Genomic DNA, 24,283 nt, shown 5'->3' on the forward strand with positions numbered 1-24,283 from the left:
CGTTTCTGGTCAGTGGTGACCCCCAGGAGGTGGTTAGACTCTCTCTTGTTGGAGATGGTCATTGCCTGGCGCGAATGTTACTTGCCACCTATCAGCCCAAGCCTGGATGTTGTCCAGGTCTTGCTGCATGCAGGCTCGGACTGCTTCATTATTTGAGGGGTTGCGAATGGAACTGAACACTGTGCAATCATCAGCGAACATCCCCATTTCTGACCTTATGATGGAGGGAAGGTCATTGATGAAGCAGCTGAAGATGGTTAGGCCTAGGACACTGCCCCGAGGAACTCCTGCAGCAATGCCCTGGGGCTGTGATGATTGGCCTCCAACAACCACTGCCATCTTCCTTTGTGGTGGGTATGACTCCAGCCACTGGAGAGTTTCCCCCCCTATTCCCATTGACTTCAATTTTACGAGGGCTCCTTGGTGCCACACTCGGTCAAATGCTGCCTTGATGTCAAGGGCAGTCACTCTCACCTCATTCAGCTCTTTTGTCCATGTTTGGACCAAGGCTGTAATGAGGTCTGGAACCGAGTGGTCCTGGCGGAACCCAAACTGAGCATCAGTGAGCAGGTTATTGGTGAGTAAGTGCTGCTTGATAGCACTGTCGACGACACCTTCCATCACTTTGCTGATGATCGCGAGTGGACTGATGAGGCAGTAATTGGCCGGATTGGATTTGTCCTGCTTTTTGTGGACAGGACATACCTGGGCAATTTTCCACATTGTCAGGTAGATGCCAGTGTTGTAGCTGAACTGGAACAGCTTGGCTAGAGGCACAGCTAGTTCTGGAGCACAAATCTTCAGCACTACAGCCGGGATGTTGTTGGGGCCCATAGCCTTTGCTGTATCCAGTGCATTCAGCCTTTTCTTGATATCACGTGGAGTGAATCGAATTGGCTGAAGACTGGCTTTTGTGATGGTGGGGATATCAGGAGGAGGTCACGATGGATCATTCACTCGGCACTTTTGGCTGAAGATGGTTGCAAACGTTTCAGCCTTGTCTTTTGCACCCACGTGCTGGACTCCGCCATCATTGAGGATGGGAATGTTTGCAGAGCCTCCTCCTCCCGTTAGTTGTTTAATTGTCCACCACCATTCACGACTCGATGTGGCACGACTGCAGAGCTTTGATCTGATCCGTTGGTTGTGGAATCGCTTAGCTCTGTCTATAGCATGTTGCTTCCGCTGTTTAGCACGCATGTAGTCCTGAGTTGTAGCTTCACCAGGTTGGCACCTCATTTTTCGGTACGTCTGGTGCTGCTCCTGGCATGCTCTTCTACACTCCTCACTGAACCAGGGTTGATCCCCTGGCTTGTTGGTAATGGTAGAGTGAGGAATATGCTGGGCCATGAGGTTACAGATTGTGCTGGAATACAATTCTGCTGCTGCTGATGGCCCCCAGCGCCTCATGGTTGCCCAGTTTTGAGCTGCTAGATCTGTTCTGAATCTATCCCATTTAGCACGGTGGTAGTGCTGCACAACACATTGGATGGTGTCCTCAGTGCGAAGACGGGACTTCGTCTCCACAAGGACTGTGCGGTGGTCACTCCTACCAATACTGTCATGGACAGATGCATTTGCGACAGGTAGATTGGTGAGGATGAGGTCAAGTAAGTTTTTCCCTCGTGTTGGTTCGCTCACCACCTGCTGCATGCCCAGTCTGGCAGCTACGTTCTTCAGGACTCGGCCATCTCAGTCAGTAGTGGTGCTACCGAGCCACTCTTGGTGATGGACATTGAAGTCCCCCACCCAGAGTACATTCTGTGCCCTTGCTACCCTCAGTGCTTCCTCCAAGTGGTGTTCCACATGGAGGAGGACTGATTCATCAGCTGAGGGAGGGCTGTCGGTGGTAATCAACAGGAGGTTTCCTTGCTCATGTTTGACCTGATGCCATGAGATTTCATGGGGTCCAGAGTCCATGTTGAGGACTCCCAGGGCCACTCCCTCCTGATTGTATATCACTGTACCGCCACCTCTGGTCGGTCTGTCCTGCCGGTGGGACAGGACATAGCCAGGGATGGTGATGGAAGAGTTCCTATGCAACTTGCTTAGTATGGCATTCATTATTATACCTGGTATTAATGCAAAACTAATGCGCCTATCGTTTCCTAGATTAGAATTGTCCCGCTATTTAAATATAGGCACTGCGCTTCATTTGCCCAAGACTTCAAAATGACAGGAGGGAAATATATCAGAACTGGTGTCACAGACCCTCGATGAAGGTCATGGGCAAGTGCCAAGAAGAGCAGCTGCTTTCCTTTTGAGGCTTGTTGTCTCGGTCAGAAAATAAGAACGCAACAGTAAAAGCTGGAATGTCAACACAGTAACTGTAGGAAGATCTGCAAACATGGCTGTACTACCGGTTTCAAAGCTACATTAATCAGTGTCAAGCAGGCCTTGCAGATCATCCAGTGTTTCAAATGAAATCCAAGTGCTGTGGAGTGTCAGCTCATTGTATCTCATTAACCCACATTGGTCAGTTTCATCTTTAAAAAATTAATACACTTAAGAACAAACTTGCATTTATATAGCGCCTTTCATGACCTCAGAACGTCTCAAAGCGCTTTACAGCCAATGAAGTAATTTTCGAAGTGTAGAAACTGTTATAATGTAGAAAGCCGGCAGCCAATTTGTACACAGCAAGCACCCACAAACAGCAGAGTGATAATGACCAAATAATTGGTTTTAGGTGTTGGTTGAGGGATAAATATTGGCCAGGACACTGGGGAGAACTCCCCTACTCTTCAAAATGGTGCCACTGGATCTTTTACATCCATCTGAACAGGCAGACGGAGCCTCGGCTTAACTTCTCAGCTGAAAGACGACATCTCCAACAGTGCAGCACTCCCTCAGTACTGCACTGGAGTATCAGCCTGCATTTTGTGCTCAAGTCTTTGGGGTGGGACTTGAATACACAACCTTCTGACTCAGACGACAGTGTTACCACTGAGCCACGGCTTGTGAGTGAGTGAAAGCCATATGCAGTTCCTGTTTGTTTATTCAGTGGTCACCAGCATGGCTGATATGAGAAACAGAAATCTTATACTAGTGCAGTAGGCAGTGTTGTTCTGAGGTTAGGGATAGTGATCAGCATGGGGGGGTGGGAAGTGGGGTGAGTTTTAACAAAACATAAGCTGTGCTTGCCTTTGACTGGGAGCATCTAGGTGGTTTTACAGCGATGGAGTGCTGCTGATGGCAGATATGTTTTTTGCCTGCAGTTGACAGCACAATTTAAAATGAGTGAACCTGACTTTTGAGCAGTGTCACAACAGGTTGTGGGTCTCTGCTTCCCCAAGATCTCTTCAATAACATACATACTAACACTAAGTGAAGAGAAGGGGAGATGGTCAGTGCAAGCAAGAGAGAAAAAAAAACTGGCCTTAATTTGATTTTCTTTGCACCTTGTCCCCAGACAAATAAGGCTGCAGTTCAACAAGAACGAGATGACAGGAGCAGAAAGCTAATGGTTTAGTACTAGAACTATCAGATATGCCATGAGTCAATGAAGGTTTCAGCACAAAGAGGAACACTGGGATTTGTTTGCTGTCATCACGTCGGTTGATTTACTATAACAATTTACAATAAGGTTAGAAGTGGTATAGACCACTTCAGCCAAGAAAATTTAGTGCATTCAAAATGTCAGTTCAAGGAATTATACACTAGGGAGTTGAAACTGGCAAGACTAATCAGTGAAATACTGTTATTACAATTTTACTGTGGATTGGGGGCCATTAACCATTTGGAGTTTCGAAGGCATCGTTTATTTTACCATGAGACTCAAAACTAGTTTGAAGAGTGAACTGGAGGCCGACAGGTAAAATTCTACAACAGAGAGGGATCATCATCTGACATTTTCCAAGGCAAGCTTAACAGAGCCAGAGAAGAAGCCATGTCAGAGAAATTCGTTTTACATCAGGTGAAAGGATTAAATTCTTTGCTGATCCTGGATTTCAATTACACTATTTTTAAATGAGCAGTTGTACGGCAGACTAGGCCTCAGAACTATAGAATGCAGGCTTCTACCTGAAAGGCCCATACAGAGCTCCTAATATGATGCACCCTGTAAAAACCTGGCACCAGTCTACAGCAAGCAAGGGAGAAAAAAATCTGCAGGAGCCATCACTGGTTGCACGCATGCACCTCACAGGAAGCAAAAAAAGATCTGCAGCATGTCACTTTCCCATCCCCCTGGCAAAGGATGCTTTAAACATGGGGAAAGATAATCCTCCACTGTACCTACAGCCAATCTGTAGCTGCCTCCAGCCATGTAATTGTGCTGATCCAAGTGAAAGTAACTCACTTACAACTAGGGAGTGATCAGTGTGACAAAAATGAAAAATGTGACAGGAGAATCTGGCTGCATATAGACCTTGTGCTGGGTGGGCTTCTCAAATGGTGATTTCAAGCCTTCCCATTATGCTTTGTGTTGGACTTCAGGCCATTAAGTTGCAGATAAACACGTACGTTACAATTAGGCAGGAATTGTACAATCACCTACATTACCTCTTAAAACAGCTGAAAAGGAGCAAGCCCCATAATTCAATTATATTTAGATTCCCACACTGACAGATTATTAGCACCGCAGAATACTCACCACAACTCTACTAGTAATTTGAATTTGGTTACCTTTAAGACTGCTTTGCATTACAATGCTGCAGCTCCCACACTCCCAATGTTGGCTGTTTTTCATGAGCCTCAGAATTCTATCCATTTAACTAGTCCAGTCAAACATCTCAGAGTACAACTTGGATATCTGAGTAGTTATGTTTACTGACTTACTAATTTTGTAAGATCTTTGTTGAAATAACCATACAAATATAGTTTTCTATAAGTTCATGGTTTAAAACCCAAGGTCTTATAGATTCATGAACTTAATACATTGATGCAGGCAGTCCACAGGTCAATGGATTCAAGTTGCTGATCTGCAGACAATAAGCATTAACTTCTAAACTTAGAATACAACAGTTTGTTTGGAATTTTTTTCTAGAGAGACATGAAGAGTGTTAAGGGGCTGTTTGGTACATATACAGCAGGTGAATACATTGAAATCAAGGATCTGAGATCAGCAACTGATGAAGATACTTCCAATATTGTAGCCAAGCCGAGATCCATCAGAATGAAGTACTGTGGGGTAAACGTAACAAACCCTATCACAAACTCCATGGTGCTGGCACAAAACTAACTAGCAATTCCACACCAACATGGTGCTCATCCGTGCTTTTGTTACCTCCAGACTTGACTATTCAAATGCTCTCCTGGCTGGCCTCCCATCTTCCACTCTCCGTAAACTTCAGCTCATCCAAAGTCACCAAGTCCAAGTCCTGTTCACCCATGCGCTCGCTGATTTACATTGGTTCCCGGTCCAGCAACACCTCAAATCTAAAATTCTCATTCTTGTGTTCAAATCCCTCCCTATCCTCCAGCTCTACAACTCTCCGAGAACTCTGCGTTCCTCACATTCTGGGCTCTTGCACATCCCCGATTTCCTTCACCCCAATGGTGCCTAGGCCCTAAGCTTTGGAATTCCCTCCCTAAACCTCTCTCTTCTTCTTTGTGATGCTCCTTAAAACCTACCTCTTTGACCAAGATTTTGGTCACCTGTCCTTACGTGGCTCGGTGTCAAATTTTGTCTGACGCTCCTGTGAAGCGCCTTGATACGTCTTACAACGTTAAAGGCACCGTATAAACACCAGCTGTTGTAAATATTTTAGAGAGTGCAAGCAGATTATCTGATTGAGTGATAGGGGGCCTTGTTCATGTTTCTTTGGGCAGAGCTAGGTCCCACAAACAGCAATGAGACAGATGACCAGATAATTTTTTAAAAAGTGGTGTAGGTTAAGGGATTAATGTTGGCCAGGACACCAGGAGAACTCCCCATCTCTTCTTTTAATAGTGCCATGGGATCATTTATGTCCACTTGAACAGTCATTGAACATTGAAAACATTGGTTTTATGTTACATCCAAAAGTCGGCACTCCAGACAATGCTCCCTCAGTACCGCATCAGATTATATGCTCGTGACTGGGTTCAGAGGTGAGTGTGCTATCACTGAGCCAAGGCTGACACGTCATTGGTGTTTTAGAAATAATTGGTCATGGTGGGTAGTGTAGACACAAGCTCGACTCTACTCTGCTTAGTTCTTAACTTCAACAGTGCTGGTTATGAGAAAATCCAAGGGAGGCCGGTGATGCCTTCCAGCTACTAGCTCAGAGCAGTCACATCCAATTCCGTCTGTGTGCAAGAAGTACTGTGTACACACGCTGCTGTTGTTATGGCAACATAAAAATGAGAAGCTCCAAACGCTGAAAATCTTAAGTTAAAACAGAAAATGCCCAGCAAGTCAGTCAGTATCAGTAAAGAGAAAAGATAGGGTAAACTCCCAAAATATAACTTAATAATGGATACACAACTGAAATGTAATAACCCGTCTTTTCTCTTTACAGATACTGACTGACCTGCTGCAAACTTCCAGCATTTGCTGTTGTCACTGATAAGAGTTACCACATTTGTTGGCCCTCCTGCCCATTGTACAACAGTGGGGATTACCATCATGGAGAATGTTTCATTAGGTTTGTAAATCTGGATCCATGTGCCTCCGTGAAACGATTTTATTAAGTCATTTATTTCAGTACTGGACGGTAATAAAGCAAGAGACTGCTGAGAACATGGCCTTTCTTGCAGCTTCTGCATCAGTATTTGGGAGTTGGGGGGTGGGGGCATTGTTCTTTGTTGGTCAGAATCAGCCCCAGAATAATAAGCAGTTTCTTTATGTTCATTAGAATGTGAAAGATTTTGTAGGGAACTGGTAACTTTAAGACAGCAGTACAAATGTAGGTCAGAAAAACAAACAAACAGAGGGCAAGCCATTCTCTTCCCCTCCATTACAGAGGAGGAAGAAAAACAAACTGTGTGACACTCCCGGTACAAGAAACTGAGTTTGGTGGGAGAAGAACAAAGTCAAAGACTTAGAGAACTGTAGAGTCCTAGAGAAATGATGAGTGACATGCAGGATTCCTGAGTCTCTTTACCATCTCTTACTAACCTATTTAGCACATTTTCTATTCATTCATTTTGACATATTTAAAAGTTGATTTATACAAAAAAATGCTGGACCAAAAATAAATTCAGACTGCAGAAAATATAAATGACTGTCCTGGAGATTTACATTGGCTAAAAGGATTAAAGTGGAAGCCCAACCAGCCCTTTGATGGAGCTCTATGAACATACACAGGTGAAGCTGAAGCTCTGGATTAATGACTCTCTATGGACGATAACACAGAAAAAGACTTGCATTTACATTGCACCTTATCATGTCTCAGAAACATCCCAAAGCACTTCACATATAGTTCCCTCACACCTTTAGGGGCAGTAATGTCTCTGGGCTAGTTCCTCTAATTATGTCAACAACAGTCGCTGTCTAACAAAAAGAGATAGTAACAGTGTCAAAAGGATAGGAAAGGTCAATGGTATGACTTGTAAAACTTGCACTGACTTGAATTCCTCTTACAATGTTTTTGCCTTGGGTCTAACAGGACTCAAACACAAAGATATTTCCAGTGATTTTTGCTTGGTAACAGCTGCCACAGTCAGTCAGAGGAGTGGGAGTATAATCTTCTTAATAGGACTGCCCCAACACTCACTCACTCCTTGGGAGAGCAACTTGGATACCTCAGATTGTTATCGTATTTTTGGAAAATCAGAGTAATTTAGGCCTAATTAAATCGAAAGACATGCAGTGCTTAACCCTTTCCGTTAAAGGCCTTTGTCAGCGTTTTTAAATGGCCACTTTTGTTTTCACAGAAATTATCTACATTTCCAAAATAAAGCAAAAATGGTCCTATAATGTCTCAATCCACAGCAGCCTTGGAATAAAATAAGAAAGCTGCAGTTGAATACTTTTAATTTGGGAGCAGGATTGTCGGTGGACTCCTCACAGGCTTATCCAACTTTGATTTCAACAGCGTAGTGTATGAAATAAACACGGTTCACACATCAACCTGCCAGATATGCACCAACCACTATATTTCCTCCCCCTTGCATTTTTGCAGCCTTTGTGCTTCAGTAACTTGGTATCTATTGATGAGGGTGAGAATCCAACTGGATACAAATGCATCAAAATCAGTTTGATCAAAAGATTGCCGATTCAAACGCCATCAACTGCAAAGAGGAGAAACTGTCTTAGCAAAATTAATTGAACAGCAACATTTTTGAACCTCAGCCTGGTTCACAACATTATAAACCACAAAAATGCTTTTCAACTTTCTTGTAAAATCAAATGTCACTGGAATCCAGAGACTGGACTGGACCCTTCAATTTCCTCTGCACCACCTAACACAAACAAAAATAACGTGTGTGTGTGTGTGTGTGTGTGTGTGTGTGTACGTACGTACATATAAACACACACACAGCACCTTTAATGTAGATAAACGTCAAACTACATTTTGTTTTTTAAAAAACTTCCATTGTGTGGTGCCACAACATATTGCAGCTATGATGTACCATGCCAGAGTGTGTGAGGATTCAACTTTGTGCATGTAAATCCTGATCATATCTACTGGATCTCAGACACTCAGTGGAGGTGAACCACAGTGATGAGAATAAGAGAGAGTCGTGTTGTGCCATTCTTGTGTAGCTAACAACCAGATCAAGAGCAACGTCAGCTGAAGACTGACAGCAGGCCACCTGCCTGGTTAGTATAGAGACCTCAAATGAGGGAAGGCTCACTGCAGAACTACAATCTTGCTTCATCTAACAGTCACTACAATGTCTTGTCTAGCAGATTCTATGGGAATTTCATTCAGAGATACTTAACTATTAAATACACCACCTTCCAGAACAATCTTTTCTTTTAAACACGGATATAGCAGTGATAGATCTGTAAAGATACTTTCAGAAAGCTTTTCTCATTTTAAAAAAGCAACTCTTGCCGATGTCAGAGGTTCCACTGGCCTGATGTCAGAACTACTTTTGCTGGTCTAGATCAGCAAAAAATGTTTCTTTGGCATTCTAGGATCTTGTGGTTTAATATCAGTGCAGTGCATGACTATTTTCACTGAGTAACATTGTGTAACCATTCTATATGGTATCCAGTGTCAACAAACACAATCATGTGTGCTAATTTGGAGGAAAGATGGGACCATGATAGTGAAGGAAAACACTGTAAGAGTCATTAGAAAACAGAGGAAAAAAATGAAGGAAAATATTACAAGAAAATAGAAGCTTAAAGACATGCAGTTTGGATGACAAAAAATTCTTTCTGGACCACTTAAGCTTGTGCATTTTCTTACTCTAGAGCTAATGCAGAATTCCTTGACTACTTGAAGTCTCTGTATCTTTAAGGCCGAATCATAATGATGAGATATTTGTTTATTTGGAAACAGGTGACAAGTGTTAAGCAGATTGAGTGATGCTTCACCAAAAGTCCTGTTCTCTTAGTAAAAACATGGTACTGAAATGCTTATAAATCCAATGCATCGGATTCAGTTCAACAGTGATAATTCTGCTTGCTGACCAAAAGGTGTTTCTGGTTTGGTTGCTCATTGGTCTCCCAGCAATCCAATTGAGTTTTTACACAGTACAGGAGCCAGGTTGTCTGGATTCTTATAATCCTGAGGATATTCTCTGCATGATTATATATCAGATTGACAGTGTCCAGATTTGTTGTGCTTTAGATATGACAGGTTTTCATTAAAGTATTAATTCAGTTACTACAAATGCCGCACAATCCAGCTGTCAGTGGTAGTTGGAAGAGCTGTTTATATATACACGATGAAGCATATGATCCTCTGCGTCAGCATCTAATTCCATCCACATCAAGCATTTTTGCTTTATTCCTTGACTATCAGGATAAGAACGGATGCAGTTTCACACTTCGCAACCGTTCAAAGGAACCATTCTGTTTAAAACCTAATTGGTGTGATTGCCAGGACCTTTTCACACCAGCTTAGATGAAGCATTGGGAAACAGGCTGCTTTTTACCTTCTATGCAATCATGCAGCCTAGAAATTAGAAGCTGCGCTGATGAGTGCAATTTGTTAGCTACTTGTAAAAATTATAAAGTTGAATTTGAGAGATGCACACAGACTGTTTCTGGAAGGACTGAGGAAGGGTCTTAGACACGAAATGTTGACTGATTGACTGACTTGTGTTTCTCCACAGACGCTGCCTGGCCTGCTGAATATTTCCAGCTTTTTCTATTTTTGTTTTCAGATTTCCAACATCTGCAGTATTTTGCTTGGAAGGTTTTTCTCCTTTATTTTTTGCACTGGTGCTAAGAATCCTGCACTATACCTTAAAACCTGGTGAATTGATCACACATGCACTTTTCTTTTTACGACTTACCAAAAAGCATGGGAATCCTCCCCCTTCCAGCGACCCGGTATAATGGAGCAGCAGAGAGAGCATGCAGCCCAAAGAAAGCACAGGAATCCCCCAGCAACCTAGCATAAAGGAGCAGGGGGGGGGGGGGGAGAGAGAGAGAGAGAGAGAGAGAGAGCAGCCCAGAGAAAGCACGGGAATCCCCTTCCCCTCAACATAAAGAAGCAGCAGAGAGTCTGAAACAGACAGAGAAAAAAATCAAAATGTGATGCCACAATACAACGCAAACTGGCAAGAGTAAGTTACAGATAAGTATTTAGTTTACTGGTTAAGTGTTGTTGGTGGTTAGTGTAAGTGGCTGCAGAGATAGTGGAGCGCCGAGGGTAAGTCAGTATTTCATTTATTGGTTAGTGTTTTTAATGGTTATTGGGGATAAAAGGAGCGGGAGCGAAGGTCCGAGAGCAGAAGGGGCAGGACCAGTGACCAAAAGCAGAGCACATTAAGCTGTGACCAACTCATACACAAGCAAAGATTTGAAAGAGTGACATCAGGGGTCAGCAAGTTGATGATTGATTGGTGAGTAATACATTTTTTTGCTCTCTAAGCTAGAGGAGTGGTTTAAACGAGGAACCTATAACTTGCTAATACTTTATTAAGTTATTAACAAATAAAAAATTAATTAGTTTTTAAAAAATAACTAAAAATAAACCAAGTGAATTAATTACATAAAAACTTTAAGTAAATAAATAAAACAAGGTTAGATAGAGATGGCAGTGCAGGTGGTATGCTGTAACTGCAGCATGTGGGAGTTTATGGAGAACAGTGTGATCCCAGGCAACCACATATGCAGTAAGTGTCCACAACTCGAGGAACTTCGGCTCAGAGTTGTTAAGCTCAGAGTCCGAGGTGCAGATGCATCAGGGGTGGGTTGGGGGGCGGAGAAAAGAGTTACATGGACACTTTGACCTGGGAGGCAGTCACACCCTTTAGGTTAGGTAGTGGTTTAGATTTGGTCTGTGGTCAAGAACAGGAGGATGTGACTGTGGGTCAGACAGGTAAGAGGACCCCAGATGCAGTGGTGGAGGAGCCTCAGCCCTTGACCTTGTCCATCAAGTACGAGGTACTTGCTACCTGTGTGGATTGAGAACAAAGACTGCAGGGAGGATGGGCAAATTGACCAGAGCACCATGGTACAGGAAGCCATTCAAGTGCTGGGGGGGGGGCGGGCAAAAAGGAATGTGGTAGTGTTAGGGGGATAGATACTGATCTCTGCAGCAGCGACTGGGAGTCCATAGGCTGTGTTGCCTGCCCTGTGCCAGGGATTAAGGAAATCTCCTCACTGCTGGAGAACAACTTGAAGCAGGAGGGGGAGGATCCAGTTGCTGTGGTCCATGTGGGAACCAACGACATAGGTAGAACTAGGAATGAGGTTCTGCTGAGGGAGTTTGAGGAGCTAGGGCCCAAATTAAAAGGCAGAACCTCAAAAGGTAATAATCTCTGGATTACTACCTGAGCCACGTTCAAATTGGCATAGGGACAAACAGATTAGATGGTTAAATGCGTGGCTGAAAGAGTGATGTGCGAAGCAGGGGTTTCAATTCATGGCACTGGTACTGGAGAAAGAGGGAGCTGTTCCGTTGGGCCGGGCGAGTTGGCTATGGTAGATTGGGAAATTAGATTGAAAGATATGACTGTAGATAAGTAATGGCGAACATTTAAAGAAATAATTCATAATTCTCAACGAATATACATTCCCTTGAGGAATAAAAACTCCACAGGAAAAGTGATCCAACCATGGCTAACTAAAGAAGTTAAGGATCGAGGCTTACAACGTTGCCAAAATCTGTAGTAAGCCTGCGGGTTGGGCGGGTTTTAGTAATCAGCAAAGGATGACCAAAAAATTGATAAAGAGGGTGAAAATTGAATATAAGAGTAAACTAGCAAGAAGTATAAAAACAGATTGTAAGAGCTTCTACAAGCATGTAAAAAGGAAGAGATTAGCGAAAGTAAAGGTGGTTCCCTTAGAGGCAGAGACAGAAGAAATTATAATGGGGAATAAGGAAATGGCAGAGACATTAAATAAATATTTTGTATCTGTCCTCACAGTAGAAGACACAAAAAAATTACCAGAAATAGTGGGGAACCAATATTCTAATGAGAGTGAGGAACTTTTAAGTAATCAATATTGTAAAGAAAAAGTACTGGAGAAATTAATGGGACTAAAAGCCGACAAATCCCCTGACCTGATGGCCTACATCCTAGGGATTTAAAAGAGGTGGTTGCAGAGATAGTGGACGCATTGGTTTTGATCTTCCAGAATTCCCTAGATACTAGAACAGTCCCAATGGATTGGAAGGTAGCAAATGTAAACCCGCTATTCAAGAAAGGAAGGAGAGAGAAAACAGAACTATAGACCAGTTAGCCTGACATCAGTAGTAGGGAAAATGCTAGAATCTATTATTAAGGACGTAGTAACAGGGCACTTAGAAAATCATAATATGATGAAGCAGAGTCAACATGGTTTTATGAAAGGGAAATAGTGTTTGACAAACCATTAGAGTTTTTTGAGAGTGTAACTAGCAGGGTAGATAAGGGGGAACCAGTTGATGTAGTATATTTGGATTTTCAAAAGGCATTCGATAAGGTGCCACACAAGAGGTTGTTACACAAGATTAGGGCTCATGAGATTGGAAGTAATATATTAGTATGGATTGAGGATTGGTTAACTGACAGAAAACAGAGTAGGAATAAATGGGTCATTTTTGGATTGGCACGTTGTAACTAGCCGGATATCACAAGGATCCGTGCTTGGGATCCTGTTTACAATCTATATCAATGACTTAGATGAGGGGACCGAGTGTAATGTATCTAAGATTGCTAATGATACTAAGCTAGGTGGGAAAGTAAGCTGTGAGGAGGACACAAAGAGTCTGCAAAGGGATATAGACAGGTTAAGTGAATGGGCGAGAAGGTTGCAGATGGAGTGTAATGTGGGAAAATGTGAAATTATACACTTTGGTAGGAAGAACAGAACAGCAGAATTTTTTTTTAAAAAAGGTCAGAGACTATGAAATGTTATTCAGAGGGACTTGGGTGTCCTTGTACACAAATCACAGAAAGTTAACATGCAGGTACAGCAAGCAATTAGGAAAGCAAATAGTATGTCAGCCTTTATTGCAAGGGGGTTGGAGTGTAAGAGTAAGGAGGTCTTGCTGCAATTATATAGGGCTCTGGTAAGACCACACCTGAAGTACTGTGCGCAGTTTTGGTCTCCTTACCTAAGGAAGGATATACTTGCCTTACAAGGGGATACAAAGAAGGTTCACTTGATTGATTCCTGGGATGAGATGGTTGTCCTATAAGAAGAGATTGAATAGAATGGGCCTACATTCTCTGGAGTTTAAAGGAATGAGAGGTGATCTCATTGAAATGTATAAATTTCTTAGAGGACTTGACAGTGTGGATGCTGAGAGGCTGTTCCCCTGGCTGGAGAGTCTAGAACTTGGGGTCATAGTCTCAAGATAAGAGGTCGGCCATTTAGGACTGAGATGAGGAAAAATTTCTTCACTCGGAGGGTTAAGAATCTTTGGAATTCTCTGCCCCAGAGGACTGTGGAGCTCAGTCGTTGAGTATATTCAAGATTGAGATCGATAGGTTTTTCCCTTACTAAGGGAATCATGGGATATGGGGATAGGACAATAGTTGAGGTAGAAGATCAGCCATGATCTTATTGAATGGCAGAGGAAGCTCGAGGGGCCGCATGGCGTACGCCTATTACTTATGTTCTCAGAAGAGTTCCAATCTTAAAATTCACAAAATCTTACTCAAGATATCATTTGTGCAGCAGAATTTATTGCAATATTGTTAACAGATTGAAAATCTGCAGCATGGAATATGCCAACATCAAACACAAGAAGCTCAGAGCTCCACAGTCTGCACTAGGAAGAGCAAGGAACAATAGTCAATAGTTTTTAAAAGCACATGGTGGATCAACAGTCCACCAGTTTTACACACACAGCACTACATTTTCCTGAAAACCCTATATGAATAATTTGAAGTACTTAGTGTTAAAAAGCAAATTTGAATATGCAGCCGTATTACTTTCATCACATTTTAAAATCATATTTTTAAAATCCCTTCTTCATCAGCATTCACTTATAATTCTGGTGTGGTGAAACTATATGCATCAAATGATATATTACATATATTTATAATTTGATGCATATATCATAGAATCATAGATATATAACAATGATCTGTACCTCAACTCCATTTACCCACCTTTGTTCCATATCCCTTGATACCCTTACCTAACAAAAATCTATCAATCTCAGTCTTGAATATTTTAATTGACCCATCATCCATAGCCTTTAGAGGGAACGATTTCCAGATTTGTGGAAAAGTGCTTCCTGATTTCACTCCTAAATGGCCTCACTGTAATTTTAGGATTATGCCCCCTTGTTCTGGGTTCCCCCACCAGAGGAAATAGTGTGGGGTTAAAACCCCTTTGAACAGTGTTATATTTGAAGGAAAGGGTTAACTGTTCCCCTTTTAAAACATTACATTTGAAACAGCAAACACAACTGCCAGAATTTGAACAGTTTTTTTTTTAAGAACAACTGCAGGAATTCAAAGAGCTTTCAGAAATTTCTAACAGGCCTTTAGCTTATGAAAATAGCTGATAAGGGATGATAGCGGAAACCGTTAGAACCAGAGACTATCACAGCTATAAAACAAGTTTGTATATAGATAGAAAAGGCCCTACGCATTCCGACTGCCCAAGAGGATTTGAAACCACTATGACAGTTAGAAGTGTTGAACAAGACAGAATATACAAGGCCATAAAAGAGTCTAAACAAAGATAAGAGGGGGGCCCCCACATTTCAATGGTTTGAGATCATTGTACCTGGTCTTAACTGAGGTACATCAAAGAGACCTAGTAATGGATGAAGCCTAGCAACAAAGGGGGTGAGATTCAGCAAAAAGAATGACACTTTCCCCCAATCTTATATCCCATTGGTCAAAAATAATATAAAAAGATCTCGCACCAAGAACAGATACTGCAGTCAAAGAGCTTGAAAGAAAGCTTTGCTTACAACAAGGACGTCCGAGAAGACAACAAAAACCTCAAGCGCCGAAAAAGCTGATCACTAACTGCCTAGATGTAAAAACCCTTGGTTTCTATGGTTGTATGTATTTTGCGATTTGCCTTATTTGTTCTTATGAATTGTTAAATCATTAAATAATCACATTGCAAACTAAGCGTATAACGGGTAGAGTATGATCATATGTACTGTTTGATTTTGCTTCATGCATGCTCATATGAATTATAATAAATAATTACTTTTGATTAATAAAATTACCATGAGCTTTTCTTTGACTGACTATTGTCCAGGTTCAAGAATCACTGGAAAATCAGGCTTTCCCTCCAATAATTTCTCTGTATCTACCCTATTGAATCCCTTAATTATCCTAAATACCTCAAATAGATAACCTTTAATCTTCTAAACTCAAAGAAATACAAGCCAAGTTTATGCAACCTGTCCTCATAATTTAACTCTAAGCCCTGGTATAATTCTGGTGGATCTGCATTGTATCCCCTCCATGGTCAATATATCTTTCCTGAGGTACGGTGCCCAAAATATAGTACTCCAGATGGGGTCTGACCAAGGCCCTCTATAAATGAAGCATCACTTCCTCACTTTTGAATTTCAATCCCCTTGAGATAAAGGCCAAAATTCTATTAGCCTTTTTAATTAAATTTTTTGTACCTGTGCACTAGCTTTTAGTGATTTGTGAACATGGATACCTAAATCTCTTTGCTGCTCCACAGCTCCCAGTCTCTCATCATTAAGAAAATATTCAAATTTGTCTTTCTCAGATCGAAAGTGGCCGACTTCACAGTTTCCCACATTGAACTCCATCTGCCATAGTTCTGCCCACTCACTTACTCGGTCTATGTCACTTTGTAACTTCCTCTTTCCAGCCACACAATTTACTGTGCCTCTTAACTTGGTGACAACTCTCTATTCCTTAATCCAAGTCATTAATATATAGTGCAAAGCTGAGGCCCCAGTACAGAACCCTATGGAACACCATTTGTTATATCCCACCAATCAGAGAACAAACCTTTTATCCTACCTCCCAACCAATTACCAGCCCATATCATTGGGATATAGATTATAGATAGATAGATATATATAGATAGACAGATAGCTTTTGGTAGCCCAGGAGCACTCTTATATGCTGAGGTAAAATTGGTTCTACAAGTTGGTTGCCAGTTTATGGAAACCAGATTTAACATCATAAATTCTAGGTTATGGATGCTGGGCTTCTGGAACAGAATAGATGAAACAAATAAAATCGCATTTTTCATAAAGTAGCAGCCCCAAAGTGGCACAGTGCACTGGAGCACCGCAGTAATAGGGAAACCATCGCCCGAGAATCACTGACATACATCTCCAAATGGTTAGCCCAAACCGGATTTAGGAGCTTGAGCAACAGCTGGCATCACTACAGTGCACCCAAAAGGTTGAGAGCTACATGGATAGCACGTTTCAGGAGGTGGTCACCTCGCAGCTTAAGAGAGTGCAGGCAGAGAGGGACTGGGCAACCGCCAGACAGACAAGGAGGACCAGGCAGAGAGTGCAGGAGTCCCCTAAGGGCATCTCGCTCTCTAACCAGTATTCAGTTCTGAATACTGGTGGGGGAGAGGGTTCCTCTGTGGAGTACAGCCAGAGCCAAAACCATAGCACCATGGGTTGCTTAGCTGTACGGGGAGGGGAGGAGATAGGTCAGGAGAGCAACAGTGATACGGGATTCTGTAGTTAGGGGAGCAGACAGGAGTTTCTGCGGTCGCATCCGTGATTCCAGGATGGTATGTTGCCTCCCTGGTGCCAGGGTCAAGGATATCACTGAGCAGCTGCAGAACATTCTGGAGGGGAAGGGAATCCAAAAGTCTTCTACAGACACGTTAACAGTAAACGGATAGTAAGAGGAGGGGTGGGGCCATTAAGGGACCATAAAGGAGATCTACTCATGGAGGCAGTGGGCATGACTGAGGTACTAAATGAGTACTTTGCATTGGTCTTTACCAAGGAAGAAAATGCTGCCAGAGTCTCGGTAAAGGAAGATATAGTTAAGATACTGGATGGGCTAAAAATTGAGAAAGAAGAGGTCCCAGAAAGGCAAGTTGTACTTAAAATAGACATGTCACCTGGTCCAGATGGGATGCACCCTCGGATGCTGAAGGAAGAAAGGGGCGAAATTGCAGAGATACTGGCCATAATCTTCCAGATATCCTTAGATATGGGAGTGGTGCCAGAGGACTGGAGAATTGCAAATGTTACAAAAAAAGGTGTAAAGATAAACCCAGCAACTATAGGCCAGTCAGTTTAACCTCAGTGGTGGGGAAACTTTTGGAAACGATAATCCGGGAGAGAGTTAACAGTCACTTGGACGAGTATGGATTGATTAGGGAAAGCCAGCACGGATTTGTTTAAGTCAAATCACGTTTAACCAACTTGATAGAGTTTTTTGATGAGGTAACAGAGAGGGTAGATGAGGACAATGCAGGGGTGATAAGGTGTATATAGATTTTCAAAAAACGTTTGATAAAGTGCCGCATGGTAGGCTTGCTATTAAGATTGTGGCCCATGGAATAGAGAGGGTAATAGCAACATGGAAACAGAATTGGCTAAATGACAGGAAACAGAGAGGAGTGGTGAATGATTGTTTATCGGACTGGAGGGAGGTGTACAGTGGTGTTCCCCAGGGGTCGGTGCTGGGACCACTGCTTTTCTTGATATATATTAATGACTTGGACTTGGGAGTACAGGGTACAATTTCAAAATTTGCAGATGACACAAAACTTGGAAGGGTAGTGAACAGTGAGGAGGATAGTGATAGACTTCAAGAGGATGTAGACATTTTGATGGCATGGGCGGACACGTGGCAGATAAAATTTAACACGGAAAAATGCGAGGTGTTGCATTTCGGTAGGAAAAATGAGGAGAGGCAATATAAACTAGAGGGCACAATTCTAAAAGGGGTAGAGGATCAGATGGATCTGGGGGTATATATGCACAAATCGTTGAAGGTGGCAGGGCAGGTTGAAAAAGTGGTTAAAAAAACTCAGGGTCCTGGGCTTTATAAATAGAGGCATAGAGTACAAAAGCAAGGAAGTCATGATGAACCTTTATAAAACACTGGTTCGGCCACAACTGACGTATTGTGTCCAGTTCTGGGCATCGCATTTTAGGAAGGATGTGAAGGCTTTAGAGAGGGTGCAGAGGAGATTTACTAGAATGATTCCAGCGATGAGGGACTTCAATTGCGTGGATAGACTGGAGAAGCTGGGATTATTCTCCTTGGAACAGAGGAGATTTGATAGAGGTATTCAAAATCACAAAGGGTCGAGACAGAGTAGATAGAAAAAAACTGTTCCCATTGGCGGAAGGGTCAAGGATGAGAGGGCATAAATTTAAGGTGATTGGCAAGAGAACCAAAGGAGATATGATGGAAATCTTTTTTACACAGCGAGTGGATAGGATCTGGAATGTACTGCCCGAGGGAGTGGTGGAGGCAGATTCAATCATGGCCTTCAAAAGGGAACTGGATAAGTACTTGAAACAAAAAAATATGCAGGGCTACAGGGATAGGGCGGGGCAGTGGGACTAGCTGGATTGCTCATGCACAGAGCGTACTCGATGGGCCAAATGGCCTCCTTCCATGCTGTAACCTATGAAAGAGCATTAGTGGAAGCCTAGACGCAGGGTGGGTACAGGCGGTAAGTGGCTTTACGATACCAGGAGGCCGAAGTGAAACAGCAACTATAAAATAGGAGGGGAGGCTTGACTTTATTGTTAGAAACAAAGTTTCAGATATTTTAGTCTTAGAAATGAAAGCTCTTTAGTCCCTTTATGTATTCCTCTAAATTAGACCCATCATATTATCATTTAATATTGATCAAGCAGCAGGAAGTATGACCATCCTGTATACAATCCTGTGGAAGCATTGCACCTGTCCTTACCTCCCTCCCCACACAAAGCATCACCACTCTGCTTGCTGTAGCAGGATGTGTCAGACTGGCTCAGCTGACAGCATACTCCCCTCAGCATCTGAAGGTGGTTGTTCAAATACCACTCCATAATCGGCCTGATACTGCCGTATAGTATGAGGGAGTGTTGCATGTTAGATGAGACATTAAAATGACACCCTATCTGACTGGGGTTCAGGTGAGTAACAAAGATCCCATAGCATTATTTGAAGAACTGAGAGTTAACCCAGTGTCCTGGCTAACTTTGCTCCCTCAATCAACACGGACCAAAAACATATTAACTGGTTGTTCATCTCATTGTTGGCTGTGGGATCTTGCTGTACACAAAACAGCTGCCCCCTTTGCCTACATAACAACAGTCATTGTACTTCAAGATAGTTTATTGTATAACATATGCGAAGCATTTTGAGAGGTGTCATAAGAAAATATATAAATGCAAGTGTACCTTTCTTGCTTGTTACTATTCTCCCTGTACCCCCATAGGATGGGTTGCTCTCCCACTCACAGTCCTAATGCAGCAGGGAGCATTACTCCCCCTATGGGGTTTTGATGGAAACAGTGGGATCATATAAAAACTTGTATAATGCAGAATGAAAAGCTGCCTGATTACTGACTCATAAATATTGGATCTACAGAGTGAAAGAAAGCTCTGTACCTGCAATGTGATGATGTCTTGCCGATTAAAGGGTTCATCATTCAGCAGGTCTTTGTAACTCTTGGTCTTAATGTTCAACTGCTCCACAGCCTATATAAAAACAAAAACAAACTAAAAATACTTTGGACATGCTTAGAATTCCAAAAGATGCTCCTTCTAGCCCTGTTAGTACGCAGAATTACAACAGATGTTTCCTATTCCTCTAACTGCACAGAACTTCAATGGATACTGCCCAATCACTCCCATTATACACAAAATTTAATACCCTTTCTAAGGTGGTGTACCTTAGCTTCCAGCAAGCCACAGAACTGTAAATTTACTATGGTGACAGCTGTGACTCAGCACTCTCACCTCCGAGATAGAAGGTTGAGGGTTCAAGCCCCACTCTAGAGACTTGTACATAAAATCTAGGCTGACACTCCAGTGCAGCACCGAGGGAATGCTGCTCTGTTGGAGGTGCCGTCTTTCAGCTGAGACGTTAAACCAAGGCCCCGTCTGCCCTCTCAGATGAACCTTAAAGATCCATGGCACTATCTTGAAGAAGAGCAGGAGAGTTCTCCTTAGTGTCCTGGCCAATATTTATCCCCCAACCAACATCATTAAAAAACAGATTATCTGGTCATTATCACATTGCTGTTTGTGGGACCTTGTGTGCAAATTGGCTGCCGTGTTTCCTACATTACAACTGTGACTACACTTCAAAAGTACTTCATTGGTTGTAAAGCGCTTTGGGATGTCCGGAGGTCATGAAAGGTGCTTTATAAATGCAAGTCTTTCTTTTTTTAAAAATTTCCTTTGCAAATCACCACTCACATATCGAGCTACAGAATCCTCCCAACTTGTCTTGCATTGAAGAGAAACTATAACCTTGTTGGTGAGGAAGGGGAAAGATTTTTCTTAATCTAACGAATGGTGAAGGGAGAAAAAGAGAAAGTAACAAGGCCAGAATCAGGCAGTGGTCTCTTCATCATGCCATCATAAAGGAGCCTATTCTTTGATCTGTCTAGGCTGAGTCAAACGTTGCCTGAACGCAAGATTTACTACATTAATTTCAAAAGGCATCTTTCAAAAGAAACTTTAGAATTTCTTTAGAAATTGTTGGAGTAAATTTTGTAATCGGATGATGTTGTGCCCGTTTATAAAAAAGTTTCTTTTATGAAAGTCAGGATCAAAAACGAGAGAGAGTCACTGTTGTCGAGCATGGAAAACCAAGAGTCCTCATACCCGTCTCTCCAAACTTTAGGGAAGGAAACCTGCCGTCCTTACCCAGTCTGGCCGATATGTGACTCCAGACCCACAGCAATGAGGTTGATTCTTAATTGCCCTCTGAAATGGCCGAGCAAGCCACTCAGTTGTACAATCTCGCTAAAAAAAAGTCCTAATAAGAATAAAACTGGACGGATCACCCGGCATCGGACCACTTGGCACCGGACACGATAAAGGCAAACCAAGCCCAGTCGACCCTGCAAAGTCCTCCTCACTAACATCTGGGGACTTGTGCCAAAATTGGGAGAGTTTTCCCACACACCAGTCAAGCAACAGCCTGACATAGCCATACTCACAGAATCATACCTTTCAGCCAATGTCCCAGACTCTTCCATCACCATCCCTGGGTATGTCCTGTCCCACCGGCAGGACAGACCGACCAGAGGTGGCGGTACAGTGATATACAGTCAGGAGGGAGTGGCCCTGGGAGTCCTCAACATTGATTCTGGACCCAATGAAATCACATGGAATCAGGTCAAACATGGGCAAGGAAACCTCCTGCTGTTTACCACCTACTGCCCTCCCTCAGCTGATGAATCAGTCCTCCTCCATGTTGAACACCACTTGGAGGAAGCACTGAGGGTAGCAAGGGCACAGAATGTACTTTGAGTGGGGGACTTCAATGTCCTTCACCAAGAGTGGCTCGGTAGCACCACGACTGACCGAGCTGGCCGAGTCCTGAGGACATAGCTGCCAGACTGGGCCTGTGGCAAGTGGTGAGCGAACCAACACGAGGGAAAAACTTACTTGACCTCGTCCTCACCAATCTACCTGTCGCAAATGCATCTGTCCATGACAATATTGGTAGGAGTGACCACCGCACAGTCCTCGTGGAGACGAAGTCCCGTCTTCACACTGAGGACACCATCCAACATGTTGTGTGGCACTACCACCGTGCTAAGTGGGACAGATTCAGAACAGATCCGGCAGCTCAAAACTGGGCATCCATGAGGCACTGTGGGCCATCAGCAGCTGCAGAATTGTATTCCAGCACAATCTGTAACCTCATGGCCTGGCACATTCCTCACTCTACCATTACCAACAAGCCAGGGGATCAACCCTGGTTCAATGAGGAGTGTAGAAGAGCATGCCAGGAGCAGCACTCGGCGTACCTAAAAATGAGATGCCAACATGGTGAAGCGACAACTCAGGACTACATGCATGCTAAACAGCTGAAGTAACATGCTATAGACAGAGCTAAGCGATTCCACAACCAACGGATCAGATCAAAGTTCTGCAGTCCTGCCACATCAAGTCATGAATGGTGGTGGACAATTGAACAACTAACGGGAGGAGGAGGCTCTGCAAACATCCCCATCCTCAATGATGGCGGAGTCCAGCATGTGAGAACAAAAGGCAAGGCTGAAGTGTTTGCAACCATCTTCAGCCAGAAGTGCCGAGTGGATGGTCCATCTCGGCCTCCTCCCGATATCCCCACCATCACAGAAGCCAGTCTTCAGCCAATTCAATTCACTCCATGTGATATCAAGAAACAGCAGTGCACTGGATACAGCAAAGGCTATGGGCCCCGACAACATCCCAGCTGTAGTGCTGAAGACTTGTGCTCCAGAACTAGCTGCGCCTCTAGCCAAGCTGTTCCAGTTCAGCTACAACACTGGCATCTACCCGACAATGTAGAAAATTGCCCAGGTGTGTCTATCCACAAAAAGCAGGACAAATCCAATCCAGCCAATTACTGCCCCGTCAGTCTACTCTCAATCATCAGCAAAATGATGGAAGGTGTCGTCGACAGTGCTATCAAGCGGCACTTACTCACCAATAACCTGCTCACCGATGCTCAGTTTGGGTTCCGCCAGGACCACTTGGCTCCAGACCTCATTACAGCCTTGGTCCAAATATGGACAAAAGAGCTGAATTCCAGAGGTGAGGTGAGAGTGACTGCCCTTGACATCAAGGCAGCATTTGACCGAGTGTGGCACCAAGGAGCCCTCGTAAAATTGAAGTCAATGGGAATCAGGGGGAAAACTCTCCAGTGGCTGGAGTCATACCTACCACAAAGGAAGATGGCAGTGGTTGTTGGAGGCCAATCATCTCAGCCCCAGGACATTGCTGCAGGAGTTCCTCAGGGCTGTGTCCTCGGCCCAACCATCTTCAGCTGCTTCATCAATGACCTTCCCTGATTCGCTGATTGCACAGTGTTCAGTTCCATTCGCAACCCCTCAGATAATGAAGCAGTCTGTGCCGCATGCAGCAAGACCTGGACAACATCCAGGCTTGGGCTGATAAGTGGCAAGTAACATTCGCACCAGACAAGTACCAGGTAATGAACATCTCCAATAAGAGAGAGAATCTAACCACCTCCCCATGACATTCAAGGGCATTACCATCGCCGAATCTCCTACTATCAACTTCCTGGGGGTCACCATTGACCAGAAACTTAACTGGACCAGTCACATAAATACTGTGGCTACAAGAGCAGGTCAGAGGCTCGGTATTCTGTGGCGAGTGACTCACTTCTTGACTCCCCAAAGCCTTTCCACCATCTACAAGGCACAAGTCAGGAGTGTGATGGAATACTCTCAACTTGCCTGGATGAGTGCAGCTCCAACAACACTCAAGAAGCTCGACACCATCCAGGACAAAGCAGCTCGCTTGATTGGCACCCATCCACCACCCTAAACATTCATTCCCTTTACCACCGGCGCACCGTGGCTGCGGTGTTTACCATCCACAGGATGCATTGCAGCAACGCGCCAAGGCTTCTTCAACAGCACCTCCCAAACCTACGAACTCTACCACCTACAAGGACAAGGGCAGAAGGCACATGGGAACAACACCACCTGCACATTCCCCTCCAAGGCACACACCATCCAGACTTGGAAATATATCATTGTTCCTTCATCGTCGCTGGGTCAAAATCCTGGAACTCCCTACCTAATAGCACTGTGGGAGAACCTTCACCACATGGACTGCAGCAGTTCAAGGCGGTGGCTCACCACCACCTTCTCAAGGGCAATTAGGGAGGG

The 24,283-nt window shown here is 43.5% G+C and overlaps 1 protein-coding gene across 1 annotated transcript in view; it reads right to left on the reverse strand.

The window, feature by feature from the left end:
- Positions 1-24,283, reverse strand: part of ppil2 (peptidylprolyl isomerase (cyclophilin)-like 2) — a 296,148-nt gene that overhangs the window by 207,738 nt on the left and 64,127 nt on the right. Inside the window, exon 8 of the mRNA XM_068005535.1 lies at positions 20,031-20,120. Within this exon, the coding sequence (XP_067861636.1) occupies positions 20,031-20,120 (90 nt within the window). The remainder of the gene's footprint in view (positions 1-20,030; positions 20,121-24,283) is intronic.

The sequence above is a fragment of the Heptranchias perlo genome, chromosome 25 (assembly GCF_035084215.1).
Source record: "Heptranchias perlo isolate sHepPer1 chromosome 25, sHepPer1.hap1, whole genome shotgun sequence".
Lineage (NCBI taxonomy): Eukaryota > Metazoa > Chordata > Chondrichthyes > Hexanchiformes > Hexanchidae > Heptranchias > Heptranchias perlo.